The following is a 27728-nucleotide window of genomic DNA, read 5'->3' on the forward strand; positions in this document are numbered from 1 at the left end:
CTGGTTAACCAAAATCCACCCTCTCAACTGATCCTAGTTTTCCTAACCTGTAATCCTAATCTTGGACCCAGGATCCATAGTGATCATCGGCATGTAAAAGTAACCGAACCACTAAATCTTTCTCACATCGGCTCCAATACAAGTTAACGATTCGGTTACCTTCATATAACAACCACCATTTCCCCCTCTTTTAAATAAATACCACTTATTTCCTGGCCCGGCCCCCCTACCATCAGCAACCATTCGGCCCTCTCTTGCCACAGCGGTCCTGCCATCCAGGCCCCGCTCCCAACAGGCGCCCAGTATGGCGCCCCAGGGGCGGGAGCACCTGGTGGCCCGGGAGCAGCAGCAGGGTGCGCGAAGACGAAGCCCTCATCTTCGTCACACACTTAGCCCCGAAAACCTGAGGAGCCTAGCCGAGCGTGGTACCGAAACGTCTGGACTTACTCGAGCTAACAGTGACACTGACTTGGTCAGTTCTCAGAGTCGCTCCTCCCTCACGGCCTCTACCCTGGAGTTCACCCTCGGGCGTGGACAGAACCTGGTCATCTCATGGGACATCAAGGAGGAGGTCGATTCTACTGACTGGATCGGCCTCTATCACATAGGTAAGAGTTGGTGAATTGATCGCTTGGTTTTTAGGTTCATAATATGGCAGAATCTTATTTCTTCTACACAGAGGTTGAAAGTAACAAATTACATTTACTCGCGTTACTATAATTGAGTATTTTATTTGTGAAATAAGTGAAATTTCATTGAAGTAACAGTACTTTTACTCAAGTAAAAAGTTTAAATTCTCTTTCCACCTCTTTTAAAGACAGTTCTTCAGCTAAAACTCTTGCTAGTTTATTGTATTTTTGAAATATTTCATTAAACACAACTCATAACCTTGGTCAAATGACTTGACCTATAAAGTAGTACCCTTTGACTTCAGCGATTCAGTCTCAGATCAAGCTATAGATCAGGTCTGCGATCCTGGAGCCTCAGTGGCTGAAACTCAAGCCTTCCAATCACACTCATGGGAAGCCTGAATGTCCCTGAGTTGGCATCTCCCGATGCCATTTAACCATGGCTTCTTGATGATGAGGAGGATTGAAGGACTTTAAAATGAATGCTTTTAAATATTAAATGCACCGTTCTTATAATTCAGACAGAACACATGCGTGCATATGCAAAGCAAATCCGGCGTTTAAATACTTCAATCCCAATCGCCAGGCTAAAAATAAATAAATAAATAAATAATTAAAAAAAAGATCCATCTGGGCACCTTGCCTCGGGCTATTGACCTGGAGGCTTCGGGACTTCATTACCTTCACAGGGGGCTCATCCCTACGGTGCTCTTCATTTCTGCAACGAAGCAGACATTCAATGATGGCATCAATGTGATCTGCCTCTTACTCTGGGCTTATATAAGCATGTTTGAGGGTGACAAAGCATGAAGAGCATAATTTGCATGATTTAATGAATAGGCATTCGGTGCCTCCCAGATGACGAGAGGTATCCTGAGTTTTGTTCCACTTAATCAGAATCAGACAGTTGTGGATATACTAAGAATGTGACTCTAGTAAAAGTAAAGGTGTCCGTTTAAACTTTCACTTGAGTATAAGTACAAGTATTTGCCTTCAAATGTACTTCAGTCCCCAAAATACTATGATACTACTATATACTATATACTACTATTTTTTTTGCACATTCGGGAGAGCCTTTAAAATATTCATGGGGTAGACTGCCTGGGGGAACAAACTTCTCATCTGCTAGACTGTCCTTGTGTTTGGTGCTCTGTAGTATATGGTTTGGATGTGTGGGATCTAAAGTGATTTTCTGAGGCCTTTTCTTCATGGGAGAGGAGCACCAATAACCCTTCCAGCCCTCCTTTGTTGTCTTCTGATATCTGATTGTGTAGCTATATATAAATAAATATACCAACCAGGCATAGCATATGACATAACATTATGAACACTGATGATCTCTTCATCATGGCACCTGTTAGTGTGTGGATTTATTTATTAGGCAGCAACATTTTGTCCTCAAAGTTGATGTGTTAGAAGCAGGAAAAATGGGCGAGCGTAAGGATTTGAGTAGTTTGACAAATTGTGATGTCTAGACGTCTGGGTCAGAGCATCTCCAAAACTGCAGCTCTTGTGGGATGTTCCTGGTCTGCAGTGGTCAGTATCAATCAAAAGTGGTCCAAAGGAGGAACAGTGGTGAACCGGCGACAGGGTCGTTGGCAGCAGAGGCTCATTGATGCACGTTGGAAAGAAGACTGGCCCGTGTGGTCCAATCCAACAGACGAGCTCCTGTAGCTGAAATTGCTATTATGCAGGTGGCTAAATGTTATGCCTGATCGGTGTATATATATGAATGTCTTTAGTACTTAGAGCAAATTTAACCATCTTTCAAGGAATTTATACACCAGCATGCAGACACTTGTGTTTTTATTCTGTTAGATGAGACTTGTCCATCAAACGTGTGGGACTGCAAGAATCGTGGTGTGAACGGGACACAGTGTGGTCAGATCGTCTGGAGGCTAGAGGCTGGTCCATACTTTCTGGATGGTCAGTATGGCTGCTAATGTTGTCTTTCCTTCAGGACATTTGAACTATTGCTTATGGGATATGAACTATCCCTGAATTCCCGTGTAAATTTTTTGGGGTTTTTAAACTCTAGCTGAGACCAGAATCTGCTTCAAGTACTATCACGGCTTGACCGGCGCCTTGAGAGCCACAACGCCGTGCATCACTGTAAAGAATCCTCGATATTCGGTCTGTACTTTAAGAATTAATGTTTATATAAATAACACATATATAGATATTAAAATAATTCATATTTCATATTTAGACATTCAACAATGTATACACAGTGAGAAAAATAGTAAATAATTGAATGTGTGTATTAAGTCATCAGAGTATGTGTGAAAAAAAAGAATGAATGATTGAGAGAAGAAGACAGCGTGAATGAGCTGGACATTGATTTTGGTATGTTGTTTAGGCCGACAGCCAAGGCGAAGGACAGCTGACTTCAGACTCGAGCCGAAAACTGGTCAGCTTCACCCTTTCAGGTCAGCTGGAGCCGGGACTAGTGCACGAGTCTAGAAAGATTTATTATATCAATATATATATATTATATTTATTAAATGTGTTTTATATAATAATGTGTATGTAAATGTAAATATGTGTTCATAATATAATAATATAATTTTATTGAACAATAATTGTCTTCATAAATGTTATATTTGTTAAATTGTGTTAATATAGTGTGCTTGTGTGTGTGTGTGTGTGTGTGTGTACATATATATGTGATGCATCGATTTAAAAGTGTGCAACAGATAACATTTTTCATTTGTCGTTTTTCTATATTTTTTATAATTATTAGTAAATGCGCTAAAATTTTATTATTTAGAAAGTCACCAATAATTTGCGATCAATATTTGATATGTAGTTCGATTTCTCCTCGCTAAAATGTTTTCCGAGCGCGTTCTCTCAGCACCGCTGCTGCTACACTACGGAGACCGAGGCGTGTGCTGAGAGTCACATAGAATACAGATTAACATGGCAGAGGTAGAGCTGTAACTTCCTGCACACAGAACAGCTAAATAACTTTTTTCTTTTTTTTTCTGCACTTCAAAGGCTTTTTTTGTGAAAGGGCCATGCGTTAGAAGTCAAAAGGCACTTATTAGTAAATTGATGATTTGCTGTCTGTCTGAACAGAAGAAATAAAAGCGAACCATACCATAACTGTACAATATTGAATTGTATAGCATCATATTTTTTCCATTGCATTGTAATGCATTAAATCGCTTTGTGTTGAATCAAATCTAAATCGGATCGCACTGCATCGTAACAGGGGTAAATCGGATCGCGTGAAATCGGTAGCTGCTTCATATGAATCTTTAATGTATCGTATTGGTGGCTTTGCATCAAGATGCAAATCAGTTATGGAGATGCACATCCCTTCTCTCTCTCTCTCTTTATATACACTGAACAATATTATAAACGCAACACTTTTGTTTTTGCCCCCAAAAAGCCTATTTCTCTCAAATATTGTTCACAAAGCTGTCTAAATCTGTGTTAGTGAGCACTTCTCCTTTGCTGAGATAATCCATCCACCTCACAGGTGTGGCAGATCAAGATGCTGATTAGACAGCATGATTATTGCACAGGTGGCCACAATAAAAGGCCAATCTACAATGTGCAGTTTTATCGCACAGCACAATGCCACAGATGTCGCAAGTTTTTAGGAAGCGTGCAATTGGCATGCTGACTGCAGGAATGTCCACCCGAGCTGTTGCCCGTGAATTGAATGTTAATTTCTCTACCAAAAGCCATCTACAAAGGCATTTGAGAGAATTTGGCAGTAAAAATGGGTTGCGTTTATAATTCTGTTCAGTGTATGTATTTGTCCAACTTGCATACATTTCAATGTAATTTAGTGTCTGTAAGCTGTATGCACTCCCCATATTACTGTTTGCACGCCTTACAACATCTGGACATGCTCCTAATAAGTTGATGGATTGCATCTTGAGGGATCTTCTCCCAGACCTGGATCAGGGCATCAGTGAGCTCCTGGACATTTTTTAGTTTAGTCCTCTATTTCTCCTGTCAATCACTTATGCTTTTTCTTTTTATTATTAAATTAAACATCGTAATCAAAATCAGGTTTATTGGCCAAGTGTGTTGACACACACAAGGAATTTGGTTCCAGCCGTTAGTGACTGTCAAATGTACAGACACAAGATTATTTAAATAAGATAAGAAAATGTATTGAATGAATTTGGTTGTCGTGCTGTGCTCCGACTCTTTGTAGATATCCGAGCCATGGGACTGAAGAAAGGCATGTTTTTTAATCCTGACCCCTATTTAAAGATGAGCATTCATCCAGGCAAAAGGAGTGGCTTTCCCACCTTCTCCCACCACGGCCAAGAAAGAAGATCTGGAATTACAACCAATACTACGAACCCTGTGTGGCATGGAGAGGTTGGGCGCACACACACGTACACACATGCACACACACACACATATAAAAGACAATTTTATGACTTATCTAATCATACAGTCGATCCTGGTTTCTTAAAACATAAGAATTAGACAATGCACGACTGGAAGAAAATTAGGATACAGATGAGTCCAAATTGGACATTTTTGTCTCAGAAGAACTTATGTAAGACAAGGAGAGAAGATTTTAGCAGACTTCCACACCACTGTAATTACACCTGAGATGGAAGCTTAATGTGTTGGGGGGGGGTGTTTGAAGCAGGGAAGGTTGGAGATTTAATCCAGGAGAAAGGACTCCTGAGCCAACATGGCCCGGTCACCGCACCTAAATCCTGTTGAACTTCCCTGGGATGAACTGGAGCTCAAGATAGAAATCTCCAACTAGTGAAGAACAACTTTGGCAAATTTTTACAAGAGGCATTTTACACAAATTGTCCAGATTCTGAGAGTGTGTAAAGCTTTTATTTATGCTAAGGAGGGGTTTAAAAACTAAGAACTTTCTGACATTTATATATTTGTCTAGACAAAGTGAAACCTTTGACAGGCTCTGTATGTCCATGTCAATAGTTTCTTTTTCGATTTAGCTTAATTTCATAGCTATGTTATACAAAATAGCTAATTCATATAAATAAATACATTTCGTTTAGTTTCTAATGATGTCAAGTAGAGCTTTTTGTTGTTGAAAATGGATAAAGTTACAAACCAAGTCTGAATCATATACCCGAATATAAGCCTAACCTTGGACAGACTTGGTTTTTGTTGTGCGTCCCTTGCAGAGACACACATTCGTAGCCCTGATAACTGATGTCCTCGTAATCGAGGTAAAGGACAAGTTTGCGAAAAGTCGGCCAATCATTAAACGCTTCTTGGGTCAGCTGAACATTCCTGTTCAGAGGCTTCTGGACAGACACGCATCAGGGTCAGTGCGGCTTCTTTCTCCCTTGTTAATTCTTGTCATTTTTTTATCAGTGGCATGATACAGCATGGTTAAGAAGGAAAGGGTCGTCAAAATAGTTTTAATCGGAAAATTTGGATTTCTTACAGGAACCAATCCTCAAGCTTCTCGTTGTGCCGCCGCTTGCCTACTGATAATGTAAGTGGTCAGCTTCAGTTTAAAGTGGATATCACCTCGACTAACCAGGACGGTAAGATCTCACACACACACACACACACATGTAGTACAAATACTGAGGTCCGGTGCCCAATTGCCTTTAAGATTAGATCAAAAATTTGTGCAAACAAAGTAATGGATAGTGTGGAATACATATACTATATATTTATATATAGGGAAGTGGTAACTTGGTGGATACATTGGATCTCTGATCAGAGGGTCATGGGTTCAAATCCCAACAAGCACCACCAAGCTGCCACTGCTGGGCCCTTGACCATCTGTATGACTCAGATAACTGTTAGTTGCTCTGGATATTTGCCAAATGCGCCAAATGTAAATGTAAATTTCCAAATCCTAGATGTCACCCCTGAGTCAATCCTCGGGGCAGCAGCCCAAATTGGGCCCCCCGGCACCCCTTCAGATGATGAAGACTTGCCCCATGCACTACCTCTCTCTTCCGCTATTCTGTACCCTGTACGTTCGCAAAGTTTCCGGCGAACCGATGAAGGAGGTTGTGCTCTATCATCTGATGCTGAGATTTGTTCAGGTGCTTTGGATGAAGAAGCTCTACCATCCCTTAGCATACTCCAGAGAACCTTCAGTGAGCAGCTAGATGCCATTGAGGCTCCCAAAGGACCAGGGGAGCGTCCGATGTGTGCAGCGTCTCCAAAGCTGAGCTCCAGCTTCCCCACGCATACCCGCCTCAGCGATATGCTTCACATCGACTCGGACGAGGATGAGGAGAGGTCTGCTGGTATCGATCCCATGCCGGGTGCTGTGAACGGTCTTACCAGGTGTCCAGTAATGCTCCATAAACCTCCGGAGGACTCGGAGGAACTCAGGGAGCCTGTTGAAGAAGTTGGGCTAGAGTCAGAGGTGGAGACACTGAGTTTAGGAACTGGGGTGGCTCTGGAGCCGGAGGTTCCGCCCAGTTCTGTGGCTCCTCAAATAGAGACAGCAAGTCTGATGGAGAGACAGGACGAAGGAGAGGGTGAAGAAGAAGGAATGGGGCCTAGTGAAGAGTTGGCCACAGAGGTGGATATCTCCTCCATGGCATCGGATTGTGGCCCAATGCCTCTGTCGGCCGCTCAGGTGAATTTTATCCCAAACTTTAGAGTCCAGTTTTTTTGGTGGCTTTTAGAACATATTCGCGTATTTTTTTTATTTGCTCATACAAGGAATCAGATCAAGTTGCAGAGATGGCTATTGATCCAGGGGGAGAGGATCTCTCAGATGACCCACCCACCACCTATGAAGTCATTGATGCTGTATGTGAACCTCCTCCGAGCGATGACTTCGAACTACACACACCGCCTTCAGAGTTACTGGCCAACGAGGAGGATGACGACGTGGAGGAGGACACAATGTCCCGGAGGTGGAGTCTGGAGGCAACTGCAGGTGTGTCGCAGGAGGAGGACGAGGAGGAGGAGTTAATTCATTCAGGAGAAGGGGGTTCGGTGGACTCGGAGACGTTCGCTACAGACACGAACACGGATCCAGGTAAAATTGTTAGCTTGCTCAAAACCTTGAAGACTAACCTTGTAAACTTTCAGTTTACAAAAAGTAGCTGATTGCTGAGTAAATTATTTAATTGGGAGCTTTTTTAAGTTTTTATATGCTAATAATTGTATGTTCTCACTCTTGTACAGGTCCCACTCAGCTAAACGGACATCAGCAGGTTCATTCACTTCCTTCTGTTAGACAAGACATCCATCGGTACCAGCGTGTGGATGAGCCGCTTCCACCCAGTGAGTGTGTGTATGTGTTTATGTTCGTTTGCATGCGCTTACATTGCCATGTGTTTACCTGTGTACCACTGTGTAGGGTTTTTTGTGTCTTTGTACGTCTGTGTACATTATGTTTGTTTGGATGAATTGTCTTGTGATTGACATTTTTAATTTTGAGAAAGATTTCCCTGATAAATGCAATTTGATAAATGCAATTTGATAGAACACTTCCTACACCAGGGGCCTTCTAGCGTCTGCATCAGTGAAAGCCTCTGACAAAGCCATTTTTCTGACCCTGTCTGCCTCTTGTATATGCCACAGACTGGGAGGCTCGGATCGACAGTCACGGTCGCATCTTCTTCGTGGATCATGTGAACCGGACCACTACGTGGCAGAGACCTACAGGCCCTCCTGCTCCTCAGGGCTTAACCCGGTCCAGCTCCATCCAGCAGATGGAGCAGCTCAATCGCAGGTCAGAACTCACAACATATAACTGCTGAACATAGAAGAGCTGGCTTAGGCCATGTCTAGAGTAATACATTTGCAGTCTTGAAGCTTGGAGTCTTGGTTTGCAAAATATCCTAAAGCTCATGACATCACAATAATTGATTTGCATATTAATTGGGCAAGTTCCAAGCCAATAAAAGAGCCACACTATTGTTTTAAAGAAGAATTGTCTATCACAATTAATCATTATTAAATAATTATTGAAAGTTATTGAAATGAAGGATAGTTTTTGGACATACACTGGGCAGAGAACCATGAAGATGGATTTGGACTGTAGGGAATAGAAACAGGTTGCGACAATGGTTTAGAGATGTAATAGCCATGAACTTGAGTTTATTACTCTAGTAGCTGCCAGGGGACAATTGATAACCTCAACAATGATGGAACTCTAATGGATAGACGCTTGGTGTCAAGGATTTGTTCCTTTGTGATTCTATACAATACTGTACATATAAAACAAATAAATAAATAAATAAATAAATAAATAAATAAATAAATATAAATAAAGCTATTTTGTAGCAACAAAATGTAACAAAATTTTCTCTTTTTAATAATAATTACATAAATAAATAAATAGATAAATAAATAAAGCTGTTTTGTAACAACTGAATTGAACTGAATATTCTTTTTTTCTCACTTTATAATAAATAAATAAAGCTATTTTGTAACAACTAAATGTAACTGAATTTTCAAAAAAACTAATTTCTTATTTTATTATAAATAAATAAACAAATAAAGCTTTTTTTGTAACAACTGAATTGAATTTTCCCATTTTCTTTTTCATTTTATAATAAATAAATACATAAATAAATAAATAAATACATAAATAAAGCTGTTTTGTAACAACTAAATTTATCTGAATTTTCTTATTTTCTTTTTCATTTTAAAATAAATAAATAAAGCTGTTTTGTAACAAATGAATTTAACAAAATGTTGAATTTTTTCCCATTTTATATATAATAAATAAATAAATAAAGCTGGTTTGTAACAACTGAATTGAACTAAATTTTCAAATTTTTTTTAAAAGATTCCCATTTAGGTATTTATGGGAAACGAAAAAATAACGTTCAATAAATGGACATTCGGTGCAAATCCAGATGAGGATGGTTTCCCTTTTGAGTCTGGTTCCTCTTAAAGTTTCTTCCTTATTCCATCTCAGGGAGTTTTTTTCACTGCCACAGTTGCCTCTGGCTCACTCATTAGGATAAACATAAAATTGTAAGGAACCAATTGAATTGTTCTTTCCCAGGATGTTGCAGGGAGGTTTTTGTGACAACCCTAAAGAGAACCTATACAGAACGTTCTCTATATATTTATTATGTTTTGAATATTATTTCCTAACAAGGTTGCGTCTGGTTTTCCATCAGGTACCAGAGCATCCATAGAACCATGACCAGCGAGAGGAGCTCAGAGGAACAAAGTGCAGACTTCCCTCCTCCTGATGACCTGGAAGTGCTGTCCCAATCCATCTCTGGTGAGTTCTAAATGACATTATCACCAGTCTAGTCTTAATATTTTCGTTTTGCTTGTTTTTAAAGATTTAACAACAAAAATACAGTAACTTCTATACACGGAGAAAAGGTTTAGTGTAAGTTTCAGAAAGAAATTGAGAATGTTATATAGTAATACAGTGTTTAAATTATGCTCCGCTCAGCATTTTTTCCAAAGATCCATCATTGGGATTTAAGACCTGGCATTGTGGCTTGAATCCAAGACATCCTGCCAACCCTAGAATCGAATTGCTTTGCTTTTATGTGTTCTTGCCAGACTACCGTAGAGACGGTGCTTTGGCTCAGACCAGCTCTCACTCCCGTCTTTCCCTGCTGCTTCAATCTCCTGGAGCCAAGTTCCTCTCCAGTCCTGACTTCTTCACTGTGCTGCATTCCAACCCTGTGAGTGCACCACACACACACACAAACTTACACACACGTGCCCAAAATTCAGGGAACGCATTGTTCTAATAAAAAGTGCTGATAAAGTACAAAGAACAAAGGGTAATTCTCCATAATTCTCCAAATATATTTGTTGGATTTTATGGAGATGTCCTGCCATTTTAATGTAATTAAGAGATTAAAATGTATAATTTCTTTTGTTACTTATGAAAAAAGAAATCAAATTGAACCAGGATTCCTGTTTCAGTGTGGTTTCGGTTCATGTTTCTTCAAGGGTGTGCATTGGTTTCTGCAGAGTTTTTAGGTTTGAACGTATAGGCATGGTTTCTTGCGTTCCATCTCTCCAGGGTGTTCTCTCACCACACACCCAATTTTCCTGGGAAAAGCTCTGGACCATAAAATAAATGAATAAACCAATACTGAATGTATGAACAAAACCCTTATTTTCTGTGGGATTTGAATTGCCAAGGAGCAATCCATTTGAGGTCTATTAATAGCTTCAGTAGAGAAAAAACTCCATCAATTCGATTTTGTCTTTCAGAGTGCCTATCGCATGTTTACAAGCAACACTTGCCTGAAGCACATGATCAGCAGAATCCGGCGCGACGTGCAGCACTTCGAACGCTACCAGCACAACCGAGACCTGGTCAACTTCCTCAACTTGTTTACCAACAAGCAGCTCGAGCTGCCACGCGGTTGGGAGATGAAACATGACCATGCTGGCAAGGTGCGTGCACACTACACAAAATATTCGGATAAATAGAAGAAATAAATGCATGATTCAAAAAGATACAGACTAGAAAGCAGTTAAATGATCTGCCAGTGCAGTAAAATTATTTCACTTGGTTTGTTCAAGATTTCTTGAAACAAGAAATTTAGTTTTTTTAGTTTGCTTATTATTTTGTATTATTTAGTGTTATTTAGTTTGCTTAATTTGTGTGAAAAGATCTTAAAACCAGAGCTACTGAACAAGAGAATTCTCTTAATTTAGGAAAAGTTTGTGGACACCTGCTCATAAGATTCCTATGGGTTTTTTTAAGCAACCTAATTCCACATTAAGTCCAAGTTTGCTGTTCTAATAACCTCCACTCTTCTGAGAAGGTGTTCCACTAGACTTCAGAGTGTACTAGATTTTGGAGATTTGTGAGATTTCATTCAGCCACAAGTGTGGTAGTAAAGTCAGGTACTGATGTAGGCTGAGGTGAGGAGGCCTGATTTAGCATTCACATTCATCCCAAAGGTGTTAAATAGGGTTAAAGTCAGAGCTTAGATTTTCCACTCCAACCCATGTACACATATCTTCATGGATCTGGCTTTGATAACAAGGGCATTGTCATGCTGGTACAGGTTTGGGTTTCCTAGTTTAGGTGAATGGAAAATCAAATGCTAACACATTTACACAGTAATTGTAAATTATTAAAACTTATAACGTCCTGTTTATCGATCAAAAATAATTATTTGGCAAATTACTGTGATTTAAGATCAACTCAAACTCATCACACCGCCTCGACATGTTTGATCACTATGGGGACTCTATTCAAGATTAAACTGAAAGAAAAACAGGAGGAGAAGTGTTCTAGTGCCCAGGAAAAGGGATGTGGAGTAGCTTGAGCAGAAGGAGCATGCCATGCCTCAGATCCCGGCAGGCGGGTTGCCCCTGCCCAGGTCGCCATCGGCGTGTAGGAGTCAGGGACTTCCTGTCTCCAACCTTTATAAGGCATCACATAGGTCTGCCAGGAATTCCTCTTCCGCATCTTCCGTCTTTGCCTATAGTGAGAGAGGATAGAGGAGAGAGCCACCATTAGTCAGGAACTCTCCTCCAGGTGGCCTTTTATAGTCGCTACCAGCCTCAAAGACAGTGAGAAGCCGCCGCTCTAATTGAGCTCCAGCTGCTTGCCCCTTCCTGTACATGAGGTGTCACAATCACAAATTCAATATTTGTTTTTTATTTGGTTTTTGTTTATCTGATCAAATAAGCGCCTAAAGAGTTTTCCGAATGTCCTCTCTCATTAGCTCTTCTTCGTGGATCATAACTGTCGTGCTACGACATTTATTGACCCCCGGCTGCCCCTGCAAAGCTCGCGCTCCAGCGGCCTCTTGGCACATCGACAGCATCTGAGCCGCCAGAGGAGCCACAGCGCTGGAGAGGTCCAGGTATAACGTCTTTGCCTTTACTGCCACTCTTTATTACTTTATTACTTTTTTCCAGATAAAAAGTATACATGCTTGTTTTGTTTATTTACGTACCCCAGGTGGCAGATGACTCGCGCTCCCCAAGCCCGCCCATGCAAGCCCGACCCTCGAGCACTTTTACCAGCTCTAGTCGCAATCAGTACCAAGACCTGGTACCTATGGGTAGGTTGGAGTGCAAAAACACACCTCTTGGGGAAGGATTTGTCCTGCTGAGTAGTGCCCTTGTTATTGAGACCTCATTTGAGAATAGATTTTATTCTAGTCAGGGCAGAGACTTAGTGCTGGATTAGGACATGAGTCTGGTCTCAAAAGGTTTTTTGTATTAACTTGGATTTGTCTTAGATTTTTGTTTTTGGACTCTTAGTCTTAGGCTTTCCCCTCAGACAGTAAGGTCTTGGTCTATGCTGAGAGTAATTCTTTATTCTAAAAATCATAGTTATAATGGGAATGATACACAATTGGAGCTAAAAAAAAGTGAGGCTTTAGTATATTTTCTCAAGGGACAATTTACTGTTCTCTGTAAATGACTCAGCATACAGCCATTATTGTCTAAATAACGGACAACAAAAGTGAGTACACCATAAGTGAACATGTCAAAAATTGACAAAAAATGGTGTAAACATTGTTATCTTGCACTGATTTAATCCTGGGCATGGAATTCACCAGAGCTGCACAGGTTGTTGCTGGGATCTTCTTCCACTCCTCCATAACAGAGCTTCTGGATGTTAGACACCTAGTGCTTCTCCACATTCCCCACAAATGCTAAATAGGGTTCAGGTCTGGAGACATACTTAGTCACTCCATCAGTTTCACCTTCAGCAAGGCAGTTGTCATCTTGGTGGTGTGTTTGGGGTCATTATTTTGTTGGTAATTCATGCTCTTAGACAGGTTGTCTTCAGATGTTTGTAGGCTTTCTTGTGAGCCAGCTTCAGTAGAGGCTTCCTTCTGGGACTATTGCCATACACACCGACTAGTTGCAGTGTGAGGCATACGTTCTGAGTACTTATAAGTGAACCTTCTGCTTCTGCATTGGATGGTTCATTGGCTGGTTAGAGAGCGCACTAGTCAGAGCTCACAACCCGCATCTGTAGCAAACTGCAAAAGCTCAAATACAATAGTGTAGATTTGATAGCTGATCAGAAGAGAAAGGTTGATTTGCTTGCAGATATACTTACAAAGACATTTACAAGATGGACTTTTCCAAAAAAGCTGCAAATCGTGAGGAAAGGTCGGGCCAAAACAGATCAAAACAGTTGTTGAGCTTTTCCATAAACCATTTCTACCAGTGTTTGTGTTTTTCTTTCCTGTAAACGTTGCAAAAAAAAAAGGAAAAAATTAATGCACAGAAAAAAATGCACACAAATGCAAAGGGGTCATTTTATGAGTTTAATGTTGATGCTTGTGCAAAAGATGGTGAATGCGGGTGATGCAATTGTGGCTCCAGTGAAAGGAGACTTGTGTTGAATTGTATTCATTGGGTTTCTTGCTTCAGTAATGACATTCATTCCAGTCTGTGATGCAACACTCTGTTCTACTGCGTTTCTCTATAATATTGACGGTTTCTAGAGCTGTGACGTTTGATGGTATTAAGAGGTGGATTTGATTCGGGTAAGACACCACTGAAGGCCCAGGTGGTGACTAAAAATAATGACATCCCAACACATTTTTATGAAGCCCTGACCAGTTTTTATTGAGTATCAGTGTCACAATAATGGTGTTTAACACCTTAAACTGACAAACATGCTTGTGTTTTTCTTCAGCTTACAATGAGAAAATCGTTGCGTTCCTGCGACAACCGAACATCTTAGAGATCCTTCAGGAGAGGCAACCGGAGCTTGTGAGAAACCATTCCCTCAGGTTTGTTGAAAGCGAAGCTAACAGCAAAGATCTTTTGTGCGATATCATGGTAAATAGATGAATGATGTTCGAACCATTCATTATGTTTGTGTGGGGGGGACAAATATTCACAGAGAGAAAGTCCAGTTTATTCGGAACGAAGGCGCGTCCGGATTAGCTCGGCTCTCTAGCGACGCCGATCTTGTGATGCTGCTCAGGTCGGTGCCTGTGTGTGTATGTGTGTGTGTGTGTGTGTGTGTGATTGTGTGTGTGTTTTACACTATAGTGTGTATGTCAGAGTTGTATGTTTGTACATTACATGGCCCATCTCTCTTTGCAGTCTTTTCGAAGAGGAAGTGATGTCGTACGTGCCGCCCCACGCCTTACTCCATGCCAGCTACTGTCATGCGTCCCCACAAAGCTCCCTGGTGAGAGGTCACATGACCGTCCCTTACTCCATATGTCCCCTTTATTTTTCTTTACTTTTACGATTCTCTGGTATTCTTCACTGGTATCAGTGTCAAAAGCAGATATTGCATATTTACAAGCTAAAACAATTCTTTGACATAATTTAGCTATACAAAGCATGGTGGCATGGTTAGAATTTTATTTTTTAAGGTATCACAATTCCCATTGTCTTACTTCTGTATCTTTGGCTCTTTCTCTCGCACACTCTTAAGGAACTCCTCGGGCAAATGCTCGCGCCCCTGCACCTTACAAACGTGATTTCGAGGCTAAACTACGAAATTTCTACCGCAAACTGGAGACTAAGGGTTACGGACAGGGCCCTGGAAAAGTGAAGTAAGTGGGAAGTGGGAATTTCCCCATTTTTATACACACACATATATATTACGAAATTTATACTATATTGCCAAAAGTATTGGGTCACCTGATCATAAGTACGGTGTGTGATTTTTGAGCATTGCATACCACATTTAATCCCAATTAATCCCAAAAGTCAGGTATGCCAATACTTTTGTCTGTATATGCAGATTTTATATTTAAATATGATGCCCTGAAATGTATGAATATTTAAACACACACGCAGAAATCTCCAGTTTAATTACTATTATACATTTCTAAACAAATGCGTACAGTTACATAGCTTTGCTCTCCACATATCAATTACACCTTTACCTTTTCAGTGTTGGCATATGACCATGATATATACAGGAGGATACGGAACAGTTGGCATGCAGCTGAAAAAATATACACATGCAACACACTCCTAGCTGTGGATTATCCCTTGATCACTGTGGTTTTCATTGGTGGTCTGTGTTTTGCTGCCATTTGAGCTCTATCCAGAATCACACAAGAATATTACCTGCACTAATTCCGAATCAGAGAACCAGATTTTTCAGAAAAGTATTGCACATGGGTACAATATTACACAAAGTAGAAACAGTTGAGATTGTGTAGTTCCAAATGGAAAATAAGAGGAACTTTTAAGTCAAACCAGGACTTTTGGGTATAAAACAAATAAAAGAACGCCTGGATGCCTGGCTTCACTTCGTCATCAGGGAACCACCACATCCATCTTTGAAATGTTTACACCATTTAAATGTCTTACAGCAACTGTAAGCTCTAAGTCTTCAGTAGATAACCGCAGGTTTTATGCCTTCATTCACAAGAAACTTCAGCACCACCCGCTGTCCCATGCACTAACACTGTCATCTTTCATCTTGATTGGACTGGCTTGAGACATGTGCGCCACCTATTGGTAATAGGACACACTAGCCACTTACTACTGAGTGTAGTACTGCCAAGATAGCATCTATTTTTATACCTGTAAAATTCAAAGTCCTGGTTTGACTTCAAGGCCCCTCATAGATTGGGGTTGTTGAAGGATCTTAAGAATCTTTGTGGCTACCAGGAAAAAGCTATTTTTCAAGTCTGCCAGTTGTCTATAATTCATAATTCTCCAGTCTGTAATTCCTAGATATATATGTTAGAAGTTGTGATATTAACCATTTTTAGTCTTTGAACATTGTAACCCCAGGATGCAGGTGTTGTGTGTAAGTAATATGTACCAGTATACTACTTGAAAGCTTAAATCGGAATTAAATTTGATAAGCCTCAAAGAAGTGCAGAAATATACACAGAACAGGTTTAAAGTATTAAGCACACGACACTGGATTTTAAATATCCCGCTGCTTTTACCGTCCCGATCCCAGATTGATCATCCGCAGAGATCATCTCCTGGAAGATGCCTTTAACCAGATCATGTGCTACTCACGTAAGGATCTGCAGAGAAGCAAACTGTACGTCAGCTTCGTAGGGGAGGAGGGGTGAGTATACACCACAGCATTGCATGTCCATGCTTTAGATTAGCCTGCAGAATCGGATACGGATTAATATCTGGTAATCTGAGATCTAAGATGAATGTGCTTATACTGTAATGTCTATGTCCCTTTCTATCCCCATGTGGGAAAATGTTTAGTAAGTCAATTTCACTAGAGTGGAAGACTTCCAAAATTTGGAAACACCTATTCTTTTAGTTTTTTAGAGACACATAAAGTTTACTTTTTGTTATATGCAACATACTTGGTCATTTAATGATATGAAGATCAATTTTAAACAAACAAATATTCAGTATCACACAAAAGTGAGTACACCCCTCACATTTAAGCAAGGGACAATACTATAGAAATGAAAACTGGATATACTTTAGAGTAGTGAATGTGCAGCTTGTATAGCAGTGTATAGTTGCACTCACTTTTGTGAGATACTGGATAAATATCCAGATGTTCCACTTTATTTCCATTGAAAACTTCATTGAAATTGAAAAGCTTCGGCTTGTCGTATGGTGAAGTCGGTTCCAATGATTGACAGTCCAGACGAAAGTATGGAATGGTAGCCATGTTGTGTCAAGATTCCTTTTTCTTTCTGGAATAAGTCTTCAACCTTCCCTGCTTCAAAACAGCCCCAAACCATTCAGCATCCACCTCTATGTTTGATTGTTTGATTGAAGTCTGTTAACATCTTCGACTCTGGTCTCGGTCTTACATACGTTACGTTCTTCTGTTAGAGACAAACATGGCACATTTGGACTCATCTGTCTATATATTTGTAAGGAGAGTGGTAGCTGAGTGGTTAAGGCACTGGGTTACTGATTGGAAGGTCAGTATCATCAAGCTGCCACTATTGGGCCCTTAACCCAATGTGCTCCATGGGTGCTGTATCATGGCTGACCCTGTTCTCTGACTCAAGGTTTCAATCAAACTGGGATATGAAAAAAATAATTTCACTGCGCTGTAGTGTATATGTGACAAATACTAAAATGTTTTAAATTTACGTCCTAACTGTAACGACGCTGAAATTCCCTTCATGCAGCACTCACACTATAACCATTCTTATAAAAAGTCTTTTCACAGCTTTTCACCACTCCACTGCTCAGTTATAACTAATGGCAAGGGGTTCGAAACATGGCCAAACCGGTTCCAAACAATTGCCGAAGTACCAGGCTCGCCAACTCCTAGTTCAAAATTTTCCCTTTCCCTGAGCCACCCTGAACATTCTGGGTTCAAAATGAAGTTGCACCAGTTCCAAACAATTGCAACACCCTAGGGTCGCCAATGCTGAGTTCCAAAATTTCCCTTTTCCCTGCACCACCTGTATAATTGTCAACAACTGTATACAAAGGACTGCCCATGTCAGATGTCTTTATCACAGTAGAGTGTAATATTAAAACATCGCACCACTGAGCTTCTCAAACAGCTTCTTCTAGTTCTCCTAGCTTATGGCGTCTTTATTTTCTCAATCAGATTGGACTACAGCGGCCCGTCAAGGGAGTTCTTCTTCCTGGTGTCCCGTGAGCTCTTTAACCCATATTACGGACTCTTCGAATACTCAGCTAATGACACCTACACTGTGCAGATCAGCCCAATGTCGGCCTTTGTGGATAACCACCATGAATGGTGAGCAGTCACCATAAAACACATTGTTAACAGTGATTTTTAAACTGTGCAATAACAAAAATTTACACTGTGAAATATAACAAAATGCAATTTGTTTGTTCGATAGTGTGACTACTATTATTGTTGTCTTTTCCTTTTGTATTAATTTACTGTACTGTATATATTCGTATATTTGCACATATTTTTGTTGCTGTAACATGGTAATTTACCCAATGTGGGATGAATAATGGTTTATAATGATCAATAAAAAGGATAATGCTGCACAATTAATTCACCACTGGAGAAAATGGTGTTAATACCCAGTAACACTTGTTCCTCAGGTTCCGGTTCAGTGGGCGAATTTTGGGCCTCGCTCTGATTCACCAGTACCTCCTGGATGCCTTCTTCACACGGCCATTCTACAAAGGCCTTCTGCGCATGTAAGTCTTTCGACTGAGATGTGTCTACACTGAAACAAATCTCCTTCTGTTGTAATAGAAGGGAAAATTGTTTTTGAGAAATACAAGGTGGTATCAAAACATGTGTGTTTCCATGGCCACGATTTTATCATCAGTAGCTAGAACAAAGAACAAACGTGAAATTCCGCATAAAATTCGGCAAATCGGCAACAGAGCTGTTTAAAACGACATACGTTTGACATACGGCGATGCTGCAATCAGTCGTTCGAGGCGTTCAAGAGTGCTTCATTGGCAGAAGAGCATCACTGGAACATGACGAGAGATCAGGAAGACCTTTAACGAGCTCAAACCGTGAAAATGTCAAAACCATTCAGCAACTCGTGCATCATGATCGGTGGAAAACGATCCATGTGATCCCACCCACCCTACTTGCCAGATTTGGCTCCTGCTGACTTTGCCCACTTCTTCTTGAAGATCCAGTGCAAAGGATGCCTTTTTGACACCACTGCCGAGATCCAGAGACCCGGCACCAATCGCAGCAAGTAAATAAAGATAAATAAATAAAGTACCTTCTTGTAAACAGAGCTAGTCTTGGCACTTTTTGATACCACCTTGTAGGCTGCTTAACAGTATCAAAATGTCCTCCCCGACTAGCTCCATTGATTAAACAGTCCCCAAAATCGTCTATTTCTGGCATATATATACTGTATATATATATATATATATATATATATATATATATATACTTTTTGTTTTTCATAGACCATGCGATTTGAGCGACTTGGAGTTTCTGGATGAGGAGTTCCATCAGAGCCTGCAATGGATGAAAGACAATGACATTGAGAGCATGCTGGATCTTACCTTCACTGTCAATGAGGAGGTGTTCGGACAGGTCAGTTGTGTGCTCATGGTTCTTACATATTAGCCTTAATTCTTTTCCAACATCTAGATTAATACAAACATAATCCTATGCAAAATTATAATTGTTTTAGTTTGTAATAATATTTTATAATGTATATAGTAGCCAGTACATTGTTCTGTTGAAAGACCCAGTTCCAAGAAGGTTTTAACGATCTGACTGAGGTCCCAAGGCATTTCATCATTATTTATTGACAGTCCTTCTTCTTCCCCACAGCACAATACTACCCCCACCATGCTTCACAGTTGGAATGGTGTTCACTCACGCTCACTCACATTTTTCAATCTTCTTTCTGTCCACACTTCTTCTGTTTTCTTGCCATCTGATACATCTTTATTACTGTATACCGTGTTATGTTTTTCCTACCATGACCTTTTTATGAATTTTTATGATTCTTTTTCTGCCTTTTGGCTTTTTTTTTTTTTTTAGTTGTTCATTTAATAAAGCTTAATTTGCTTAGCTCTTGTTTTGGGGTTCATCTGAACCAGACCTGTGGTTGCCCAAACATTTTTTTCTGAGGTCTTGGGTGAGTTTTTCCATTGTATGGAGAGCAAAGTGACTCCAGTTCCTAGCACAGCCACATATCTGCTCCCAATAATTGACAATCATCCAATTAGAAGCTTTTACATTTTAAGAAATTTGTTTATATTAGTTTCAAATGTATAAATCACCCCCATAGAAGTTTGTCCCTTAAAATTGTATCTTTTATTACAAATGTAACAAGGACAAACTCCCTGAGATGGTAGGAGGAAGAAACCTTGAGAGGAACCAGACTTCTAATTGTTGAGGTTATCATTTGTTCACTGATGGATGTTTAAATGCAAAACGGTTCACAACAACTGTAAGCCATTGTAGCAGACTTTCTATTACTTACAGTCCAAATCCATTCTCAAGGTTCTTGAGTTTAATTCTCCACAGTAACCTCATGGATCTTTATGGTTCATTGGGAACCATCCTCAACAGCAGCGAGTGGTCTCTGATTTGAAAAAAAGAAGTAGAGCATCAAGATGAATCAGAAGGAAGAAAGGGAACAGGACCAGTGGTAAGAGTGGATTCATTTCTTCCACAGAAATGAAAGAACTTTAGATTCTAGATAAGACATGGAGCCAGGAGAAACAAGCAAGTACTGGAGTTATAGACTACAATTTTCTAGTTCCAGTCAAGAACCTAGAGGCAGCAGCATTTTGAACAAGCCTGAGATGGTATAAGGAAGAAACCTTGAGAGGAACCAGAGCCAAATTGCAACTTATTTAAATCTGGCTGCTGTCAAAAGTCCATTCATTATTGTTCCATCACTGTTGAGGTGATCGACTGTTCACTGATGGCTGCTTGAATACAAAAACTGTTTGTTGCAAAATGTTGAAAAGTGTTAGAGGACAGGGGGTATGGAGACGGATGATCCGCTGTGGCGACCCCTAATGGGAGAAGCCGAAAGAAGAAGAAGAAGAAGAAGAAGAAGAAGAAGAAGGTTAATATTCTTGTAATTCCAGTCAAGAACCTAGAGGTGGCAGCATTTTGAACAAGCCAAGATACTGCAGGCTTAGTCTGTGTGACAGTGTGTGACCGTGTCCCCAGGCAAAGCACAGTACAATAATCGAAATGGCAGTTAAAATGATAACATAAGCTACTTGACTTGACTTGAAAACCATCCAAAACTTTCAAAGTGACAGACAACTCGAAAGTATAGCAACCTTCGACTGGAATCCTGGTCTATAAAAGTGAAGCTGAAATAAATCAGGCTCAAATCAATAGTTTTAAAGTGACCTCTGAGGCGGACAAACTAGATATACAAACTGATGTGGCAAATCAAGTGTATGTAAAAATAAAGAGACTGAATATCTGTATAAGGGATGGTAAGATTCACCGGTTGGCATCGTTGCATCCGCATAAATTGCAAAAAAAATTGTGTGGAAAAAATTATCTTTTTATTCGTTTTCGTTTTGGATCAAACCTGGTCCAATAATCCTTAATGGGCCTCTGCAAATGTGCATCTTTCTGCAAATAAAATGTAACGGGGTTTTTTTTGGCTTTCCTGCACCGCAGATTACAGAGCGCGAGCTGAAGCCTGGAGGAGCCGGCGTCCCAGTGTGTGAAAAAAACAAGAAGGAGTACATCGAGCGCATGGTGAAGTGGCGTATCGAGAGAGGTGTGGCGCAGCAGACTGAGAGCCTGGTGCGAGGCTTCTACGAGGTAAAACTTCATCTTCGAATGTGACACTAGATTTGATATCGATACTGTTGTGGGAAAATAGTCACCTCGTGCAAACGAAAGCCGTTGTGATGAAATTATCCTGGCGAAAGTGGTGAAAGTGAAATTTCGAAACCTGCTCCTGAATTTTGAGATCACTTGCTCGTGCAGGTCGTGGACGTGCGGCTGGTCTCTGTCTTTGATGCTCGTGAGCTGGAGCTTGTCATCGCTGGGACTGCAGAAATCGACCTGGCTGACTGGAGAAACAACACAGAGTATCGAGGAGGTTTGAATTTATTTTCAGAATTGTTCATTTTTATTATATTCACATGATAATAAGAGAATCGAGATACAGTATGAATGCATGAAGGCAATTAATTCTATAATCGTATATTATAGTTAAGGACCAAATGATTGCATGTTTTTCACATCTTTCACTGAAGGTTATCACGATGGACACGTCGTGATCCGATGGTTCTGGGTGGCGGTCGAGCGTTTCAACAACGAGCAGAGACTGAGGCTTCTTCAGGTACATCAAAACCTTGCTCTTGACTGAATTGAGTTTCCTTTTCTCTAGTTTTTTTAGTGACCTTATGATTTCCTAAGCACTATTGTGTCCTTTTTTTTGTTTGGTGTAGTTTGTCACAGGCACTTCGAGCGTTCCCTATGAAGGCTTCGCCTCTCTTCGGGGGAGCAACGGGCCACGGCGTTTCTGCGTCGAAAAATGGGGCAAAGTTACCTCCCTTCCAAGGTACGGCTAATGGTCTGGGGATTAGATATAACGATTTCTGCTCGTTCTGAAGTGACCGAAACACATCCGGAATAAAACTTGAAGTTAGATGTTTGATCAAAAGCAAGGCAAACTTATTTCCGACTACATTTTTAGTTGAGTTTATACATTTCATGATTGATTTTTAAGCTATGCTTATCCTAAAGAACATTATCTACCGTTATAACCTCTGTTCATAAGAATGTACACATTTATTTCATTTGAATTGATAAAAATACACATTGTTTGCATTGTTTATTACACAGAAATAGAGTCTTTATCATATTTAATCAGTTTCTGACAAGAGTCCAAAGGTTCACCCCTAGTTTTGATGAGACCCAAAATGCTCATACAAAATGGAACATGTGTTATAAGCAGTACTAATGTTTTATAGCTATTGCACAGCATTTTGGAATTCAGTGTTTGCTTTTTGTAAAAAAAATAGAAAAAAATAAAGCCCTTTCATTACTCCATTTAGTTCAGATAATCTGTTAATAAGATGACAAGACAAGACAAGACAAGACAAGACAAGACAAGACATGACATGACATGACATGACATGACATGACGAGACGAGGCTAGATTTTGTATGGCATAACAAGACGAGACAAACATGACAACACAAGACAAGACAATGCATGACATCATATGACAAGACATGGCATGACTAGACAAGACATGGAATAGCATGACAAGACATAACAAGATGACAAAACAACAGACTAGACAGGACATGACATAAGATGAGAAAAGGCTAAACATGGAATGACAAGATATTAGATGGCAAGACAAGAAGAGAAAAGGCAAGACTAAACGTGACATAAAACTAGGCATGACATTACTTAATATGGCATGAGATATATGATATGATAGCATGACATGACATGATATAATATATGATATGTTATGAAAGCGAGTCATGGCATGACATAGCCAATATCTTATGCACAAATCTGCAAATGCATCACCCGTTTTTTTCCTCCATGTGTTTTCACAGGGCTCACACCTGCTTTAACCGCCTGGATCTTCCCCCATACCACTCCTTCTCCATGCTTTATGAGAAGGTGCTCACTGCTGTGGAGGAAACGAGCACGTTTGGCCTGGAGTGAGGCTCTTACACAGCCTTTCCTCACCAACCGGTGATCGTGTTCTAGAAAACTGGAAACCTTTTTTGCCTTTTATTCTGTACCCCAGTGCTCATCTCCTGTCTCGGTAATGGCCTTGTTTCCTGGACCCCTTTTTGTTCCTCTGATCCTCTTAACCAGGTTAATGTGACTACAGCATGACGGCTCTTTCTGGGACCTATTCCCTTCTGGGTCTTCACAAACACACACACACACACACACACACACACACACACACACACATTGTGAACGCATTAGATACTGAGCAGGAACATGAAGTCTTAAACACAGAAAGTCTTTCTTACAACACAAAACACAGCATACTAACATTTACAGTTTACAGGAATTAACAGTTACACCTCGACCCATGCGCATGTACAGTACAGTATTTTCACCCTCGGCAGGTCTTTCAGCACCATCGTTAGTTTCGAGCTAGTTCCTCATCCAAACGGACGAGAGATGAACGTGCTTTTGTGGAATCTGTGCGATATTTACTTACGGACATTCTAGACAGGTTTCCAGCTGAAGCAATACAAAACCCTTCAGTTACCCGGTGCTTTGCATAATGAAAAACAAAAATTTTTTTTGTGGATTTTGCCGAATACCACCCACTCACCCCTCGTCGGCTTTTAGGCCATTTGATCGAACGCTTCTTTGAACGAGCCAGACACCGAATTTCAAGAACTTTACTACAGGTTATTACACTTATCTTGTAAGACATAACGACTTTAGGGGACGTGGGACGTGAGGAATTCCCATAAAGACGTCTCAGACAGCTTCAAACCGCTCTGGCTACCTTGATGCCGTGTTTCTTGGAGTTGATTAATGTTTCTTCTGCGCTGCTTGGCAAATATTTGTGGACACCTGACACCTTGGGGTTGAAAATCCCATTCCAGATTTGTGTTCTTTTCTTCTGGGACGGTATCCTCTAGATTCCGGGGTGTGGGTGGTGGCGGTATACGAGGTGGTATCTTCAAGAAAGTACTCCATTTATCTACCTTTACACACTATCACCTTCAAAATGGTCCCCTTGCACAGCAATACAGCGTTCCCCGTGTTCCTGCCACGTGTCCTGGAAGCACCTTGCGCTGGATTTTGGCAACGGTGTCAAAACAGTGATATTTAAGCTGGACCTTGATCTTTGGGAAGAGGAGCCAAATATGGCGTGAAGGGTGGGTGCTGAGGTGAGATCGTGTCGATTGTTCTCTGATGATCATCATGCACAAGTTGCTGAACGGTTTCGACATTTTCAGGGGTTGAGCTCGTTCCTGATCTCTCGTTATCTCCGGTGATGTTTCTTTGCTCTTGAAGTCACTCAAAACACCTCGAACGGCTCATTAAGGCATTGCCGGATGTCAAACGCATGTCTTGTCAAACATCTCCGTGTGATCTGCATAGGTTCACGTCGAATTTCACGATTTCTTTTTGTTCTAACTCTCTGTCCATGGTGAAATCACAGACGTGGTAATGCACGTTATCAGAATAACACCATGAGCACCATTAGTCTAGAAACGGTTTGATACCAGCATATTTGAGGAGGTCTGGGGTTCGGTCAGTGTTCCAGTTCATCTCAGGTCAGGGTTCTGTGCAGGAAACTTGAGTACCTTCAGCCAAACTCAACACCAAGTTTTCACTAAGCTGGCTTTGTTCACATGGGCATCGTAATGCTGGCACTCCTATTTTCGGCTTCGAGTTTTGCAACAACCGTTTGAAGAAGAACCGAAAATGGTCAGGTGTCCACAAATATTTGGCGTATTGTGTACCTAAAGGAAAACTCCACCCCGAACGTTCAATTTCCTTCTATTGACTCATTATGGCTTCACCACTTCTACATACGAGCAAGGGAGACATCGGTGTAGACACTGGACTATCAGATAGCATTGTTAGGCCATCAGAAGTTCAACTTGGCTCAATCGTGATCTATAAGACGACGAGTTTAATGCCATCGATGGTGGGATCACGGTTGAAAGTTTGAAAGCTGACCCTGGAGAGGTTAAATATGAGGGCATCACTTTCAAAAATGTGATTGAAAAGCATTTATTAGAAAAGTTTTTTTTTTATTATTATCACGATTTAATTTCCTCATGATCTCGACATTGTTTTCTCGTGATCTCATCATGGATGGACGCATTTCACTTTGATCAGGGATTTACACATAATATAACAACAACAACAACAACAACAATATAGCATCCCTGAACCTGCATTTCAGATGAAGTCAAGATCAAGAGAAAATCGAATCATGATAACTAGAAAACAACTTTGATGTTAGTTGGAGATCATGTTTAAATTAAGTCTTAAAAACGAAATGATAACAAGCAAACAAGAAAGAAAGAAATGGCTTAATCGATGGCTTCTTAGGACTTAATACAAGTTATTCAGGGTTGGATTTTTGTCCTTCGGCGGCACCACATCGAAACTCATAGCAGCCGAGTTTGTGTTTTATCGTCAAACCGAGAATCGTCCCTGCTCGTTGTTTCTCCGTAATCAGATCATATATTGTGACGTTTTTTTCCACACATTCAGACCATTTAAAATGATTGTATTTAAATGTGGCACAGATCCCATGCTACAGTATATCTAATACACCCTCAGACAGGCTAATACTTTCCTGATATATTGTTTTTTCACATCGTAATGCTCAAACTGCATGTCACTGTGTCTCCTGGGCCACTTTTGACGTCACGTTCATTGTCTCCACCACGATATTAATGACGGCGTCTTAATAACCGTACATTGTTCATCCGTCGTTCGGGGTTTCGGAGAGGAGGAACGCGGCATTGTTCGAGAGGCCTTTGGATGATGTCGAAGGGACTTTGTACTTTTCCACATAACTTGCATCTCCAACTGGATGTAGAGGAGGAAGGTTCTGGAAGGCATTTATTGAAGTATGTTGAATGTCAAAAGTTGGACCAAATGATTTGGTGATAATTAGGGAATTTCAATGGTTATTAACATGTCATACGTTAATCAGCCGTAACATCACCATCGTTTCGTTTCCGAAAATTCATGCTTCATCACTAAGGGCGAATGAAATCTTTCAAAAGTAATTACATGACCATTTTATTGTATTCGAAGTGTTCAGTGGAGCATGTTGACTCACATATCATCTGGGTCATTTGAACAATGTTTTTCTTTAGGCACAATGACAGATTTTTTCCCCCCAATCATGCGGAGGCCTGTGAAATCCCCAGACGTCAGAATCTCAATGTTGAAAACGACGTGCACGAAAGGAAATTCCCTCACGGACCACTCCGACCGATTCCCCTCAGTCCACACGTGCATCTTTCTATGTACACAACACGATTTATAATTCGTCTCCGAATCCTCCGTGCTCTTTTGTTTTCTCTGTATAAACCGAATTTCTAGTTCAAACTTATGCATGCAGGGTCAGAAAATGCAGTACCTGAGTTTGACCCTTAGGTGTCATAGCTTGTTATTGCATGCTGGAAGTAGCGACCACATGCCGGTCCTGATTAGTTTTACTTGCATGAGGAGTTGCTGTTACCAACCGATGGGGTTAAAGAAGAAAAAAAACAAACGACAAAATCGTTTTCACCTGTTTCGATTTACAGATGTTATAGACGTTCTTGTCCATGAACTTCTGTAGCACCTGCTGACAGACGTGTTGTTGAGACCATGACCATGCATGTTGTTCACAATCATGTCCATGTCTGTATATAGTTGTATTATATGGATGCCTGTCTTGTTTCAAAATATATTTTGCACTGAATGTACCAAATGGGGTTATGTGAGCTTTTTTCTGCTTTTATGACCAGTATTTTGGATCTAGTTCAGAGCTGGTGCCTAATAAAGACCTTAGTTTTTAGATCTAGAGTTGCAGATGAACAAAACTGGTATATCAACATTTATATTAATGGCATTAGACTCCTTTATTCAGAGCGACACACATTTATCACATTCATACGAATGAGCAAATATGGGGTTAAGGGCCTTGCTCAGGGGCCCAGGAGTGGCAGCTTGGTGTGGCTGGGATTCAATCTCATGACCTTCAGACCCAAAGTTTAATGACTTAACCACTCATCTACCAGATGACATAAATATTCTCATAAGATCACTACAGGTGGAAAACAAGTACAATCTTTAGCATCTGAATTTCTCAATTGTTTTATTATTTTAATTTTTTTATTTCAATC

General features: G+C 40.5%; 1 protein-coding gene across 1 annotated transcript; it reads left to right on the top strand.

The window, feature by feature from the left end:
* Positions 1–178: 178 nt before the first annotated feature.
* Positions 179–27307, top strand: hecw2a (HECT, C2 and WW domain containing E3 ubiquitin protein ligase 2a; the record flags this gene model as incomplete). Its single annotated transcript, XM_046844943.1, has 29 exons — positions 179–608; positions 2448–2555; positions 2668–2762; positions 2989–3058; positions 4804–4973; positions 5768–5910; positions 6036–6136; positions 6461–7194; positions 7281–7602; positions 7752–7850; positions 8151–8301; positions 9704–9810; positions 10104–10228; positions 10770–10955; positions 12242–12382; positions 12481–12583; positions 14182–14278; positions 14392–14475; positions 14598–14692; positions 14938–15058; positions 16432–16545; positions 18022–18174; positions 18495–18593; positions 19335–19464; positions 21535–21681; positions 21850–21964; positions 22122–22207; positions 22317–22429; positions 23445–27307. Coding segments are annotated over 29 exons (4551 nt in total), but the record flags the coding sequence as incomplete, so codon positions are not given.
* Positions 27308–27728: the final 421 nt, after the last annotated feature.

The sequence above is a fragment of the Silurus meridionalis genome, chromosome 3 (assembly GCF_014805685.1).
Source record: "Silurus meridionalis isolate SWU-2019-XX chromosome 3, ASM1480568v1, whole genome shotgun sequence".
Lineage (NCBI taxonomy): Eukaryota > Metazoa > Chordata > Actinopteri > Siluriformes > Siluridae > Silurus > Silurus meridionalis.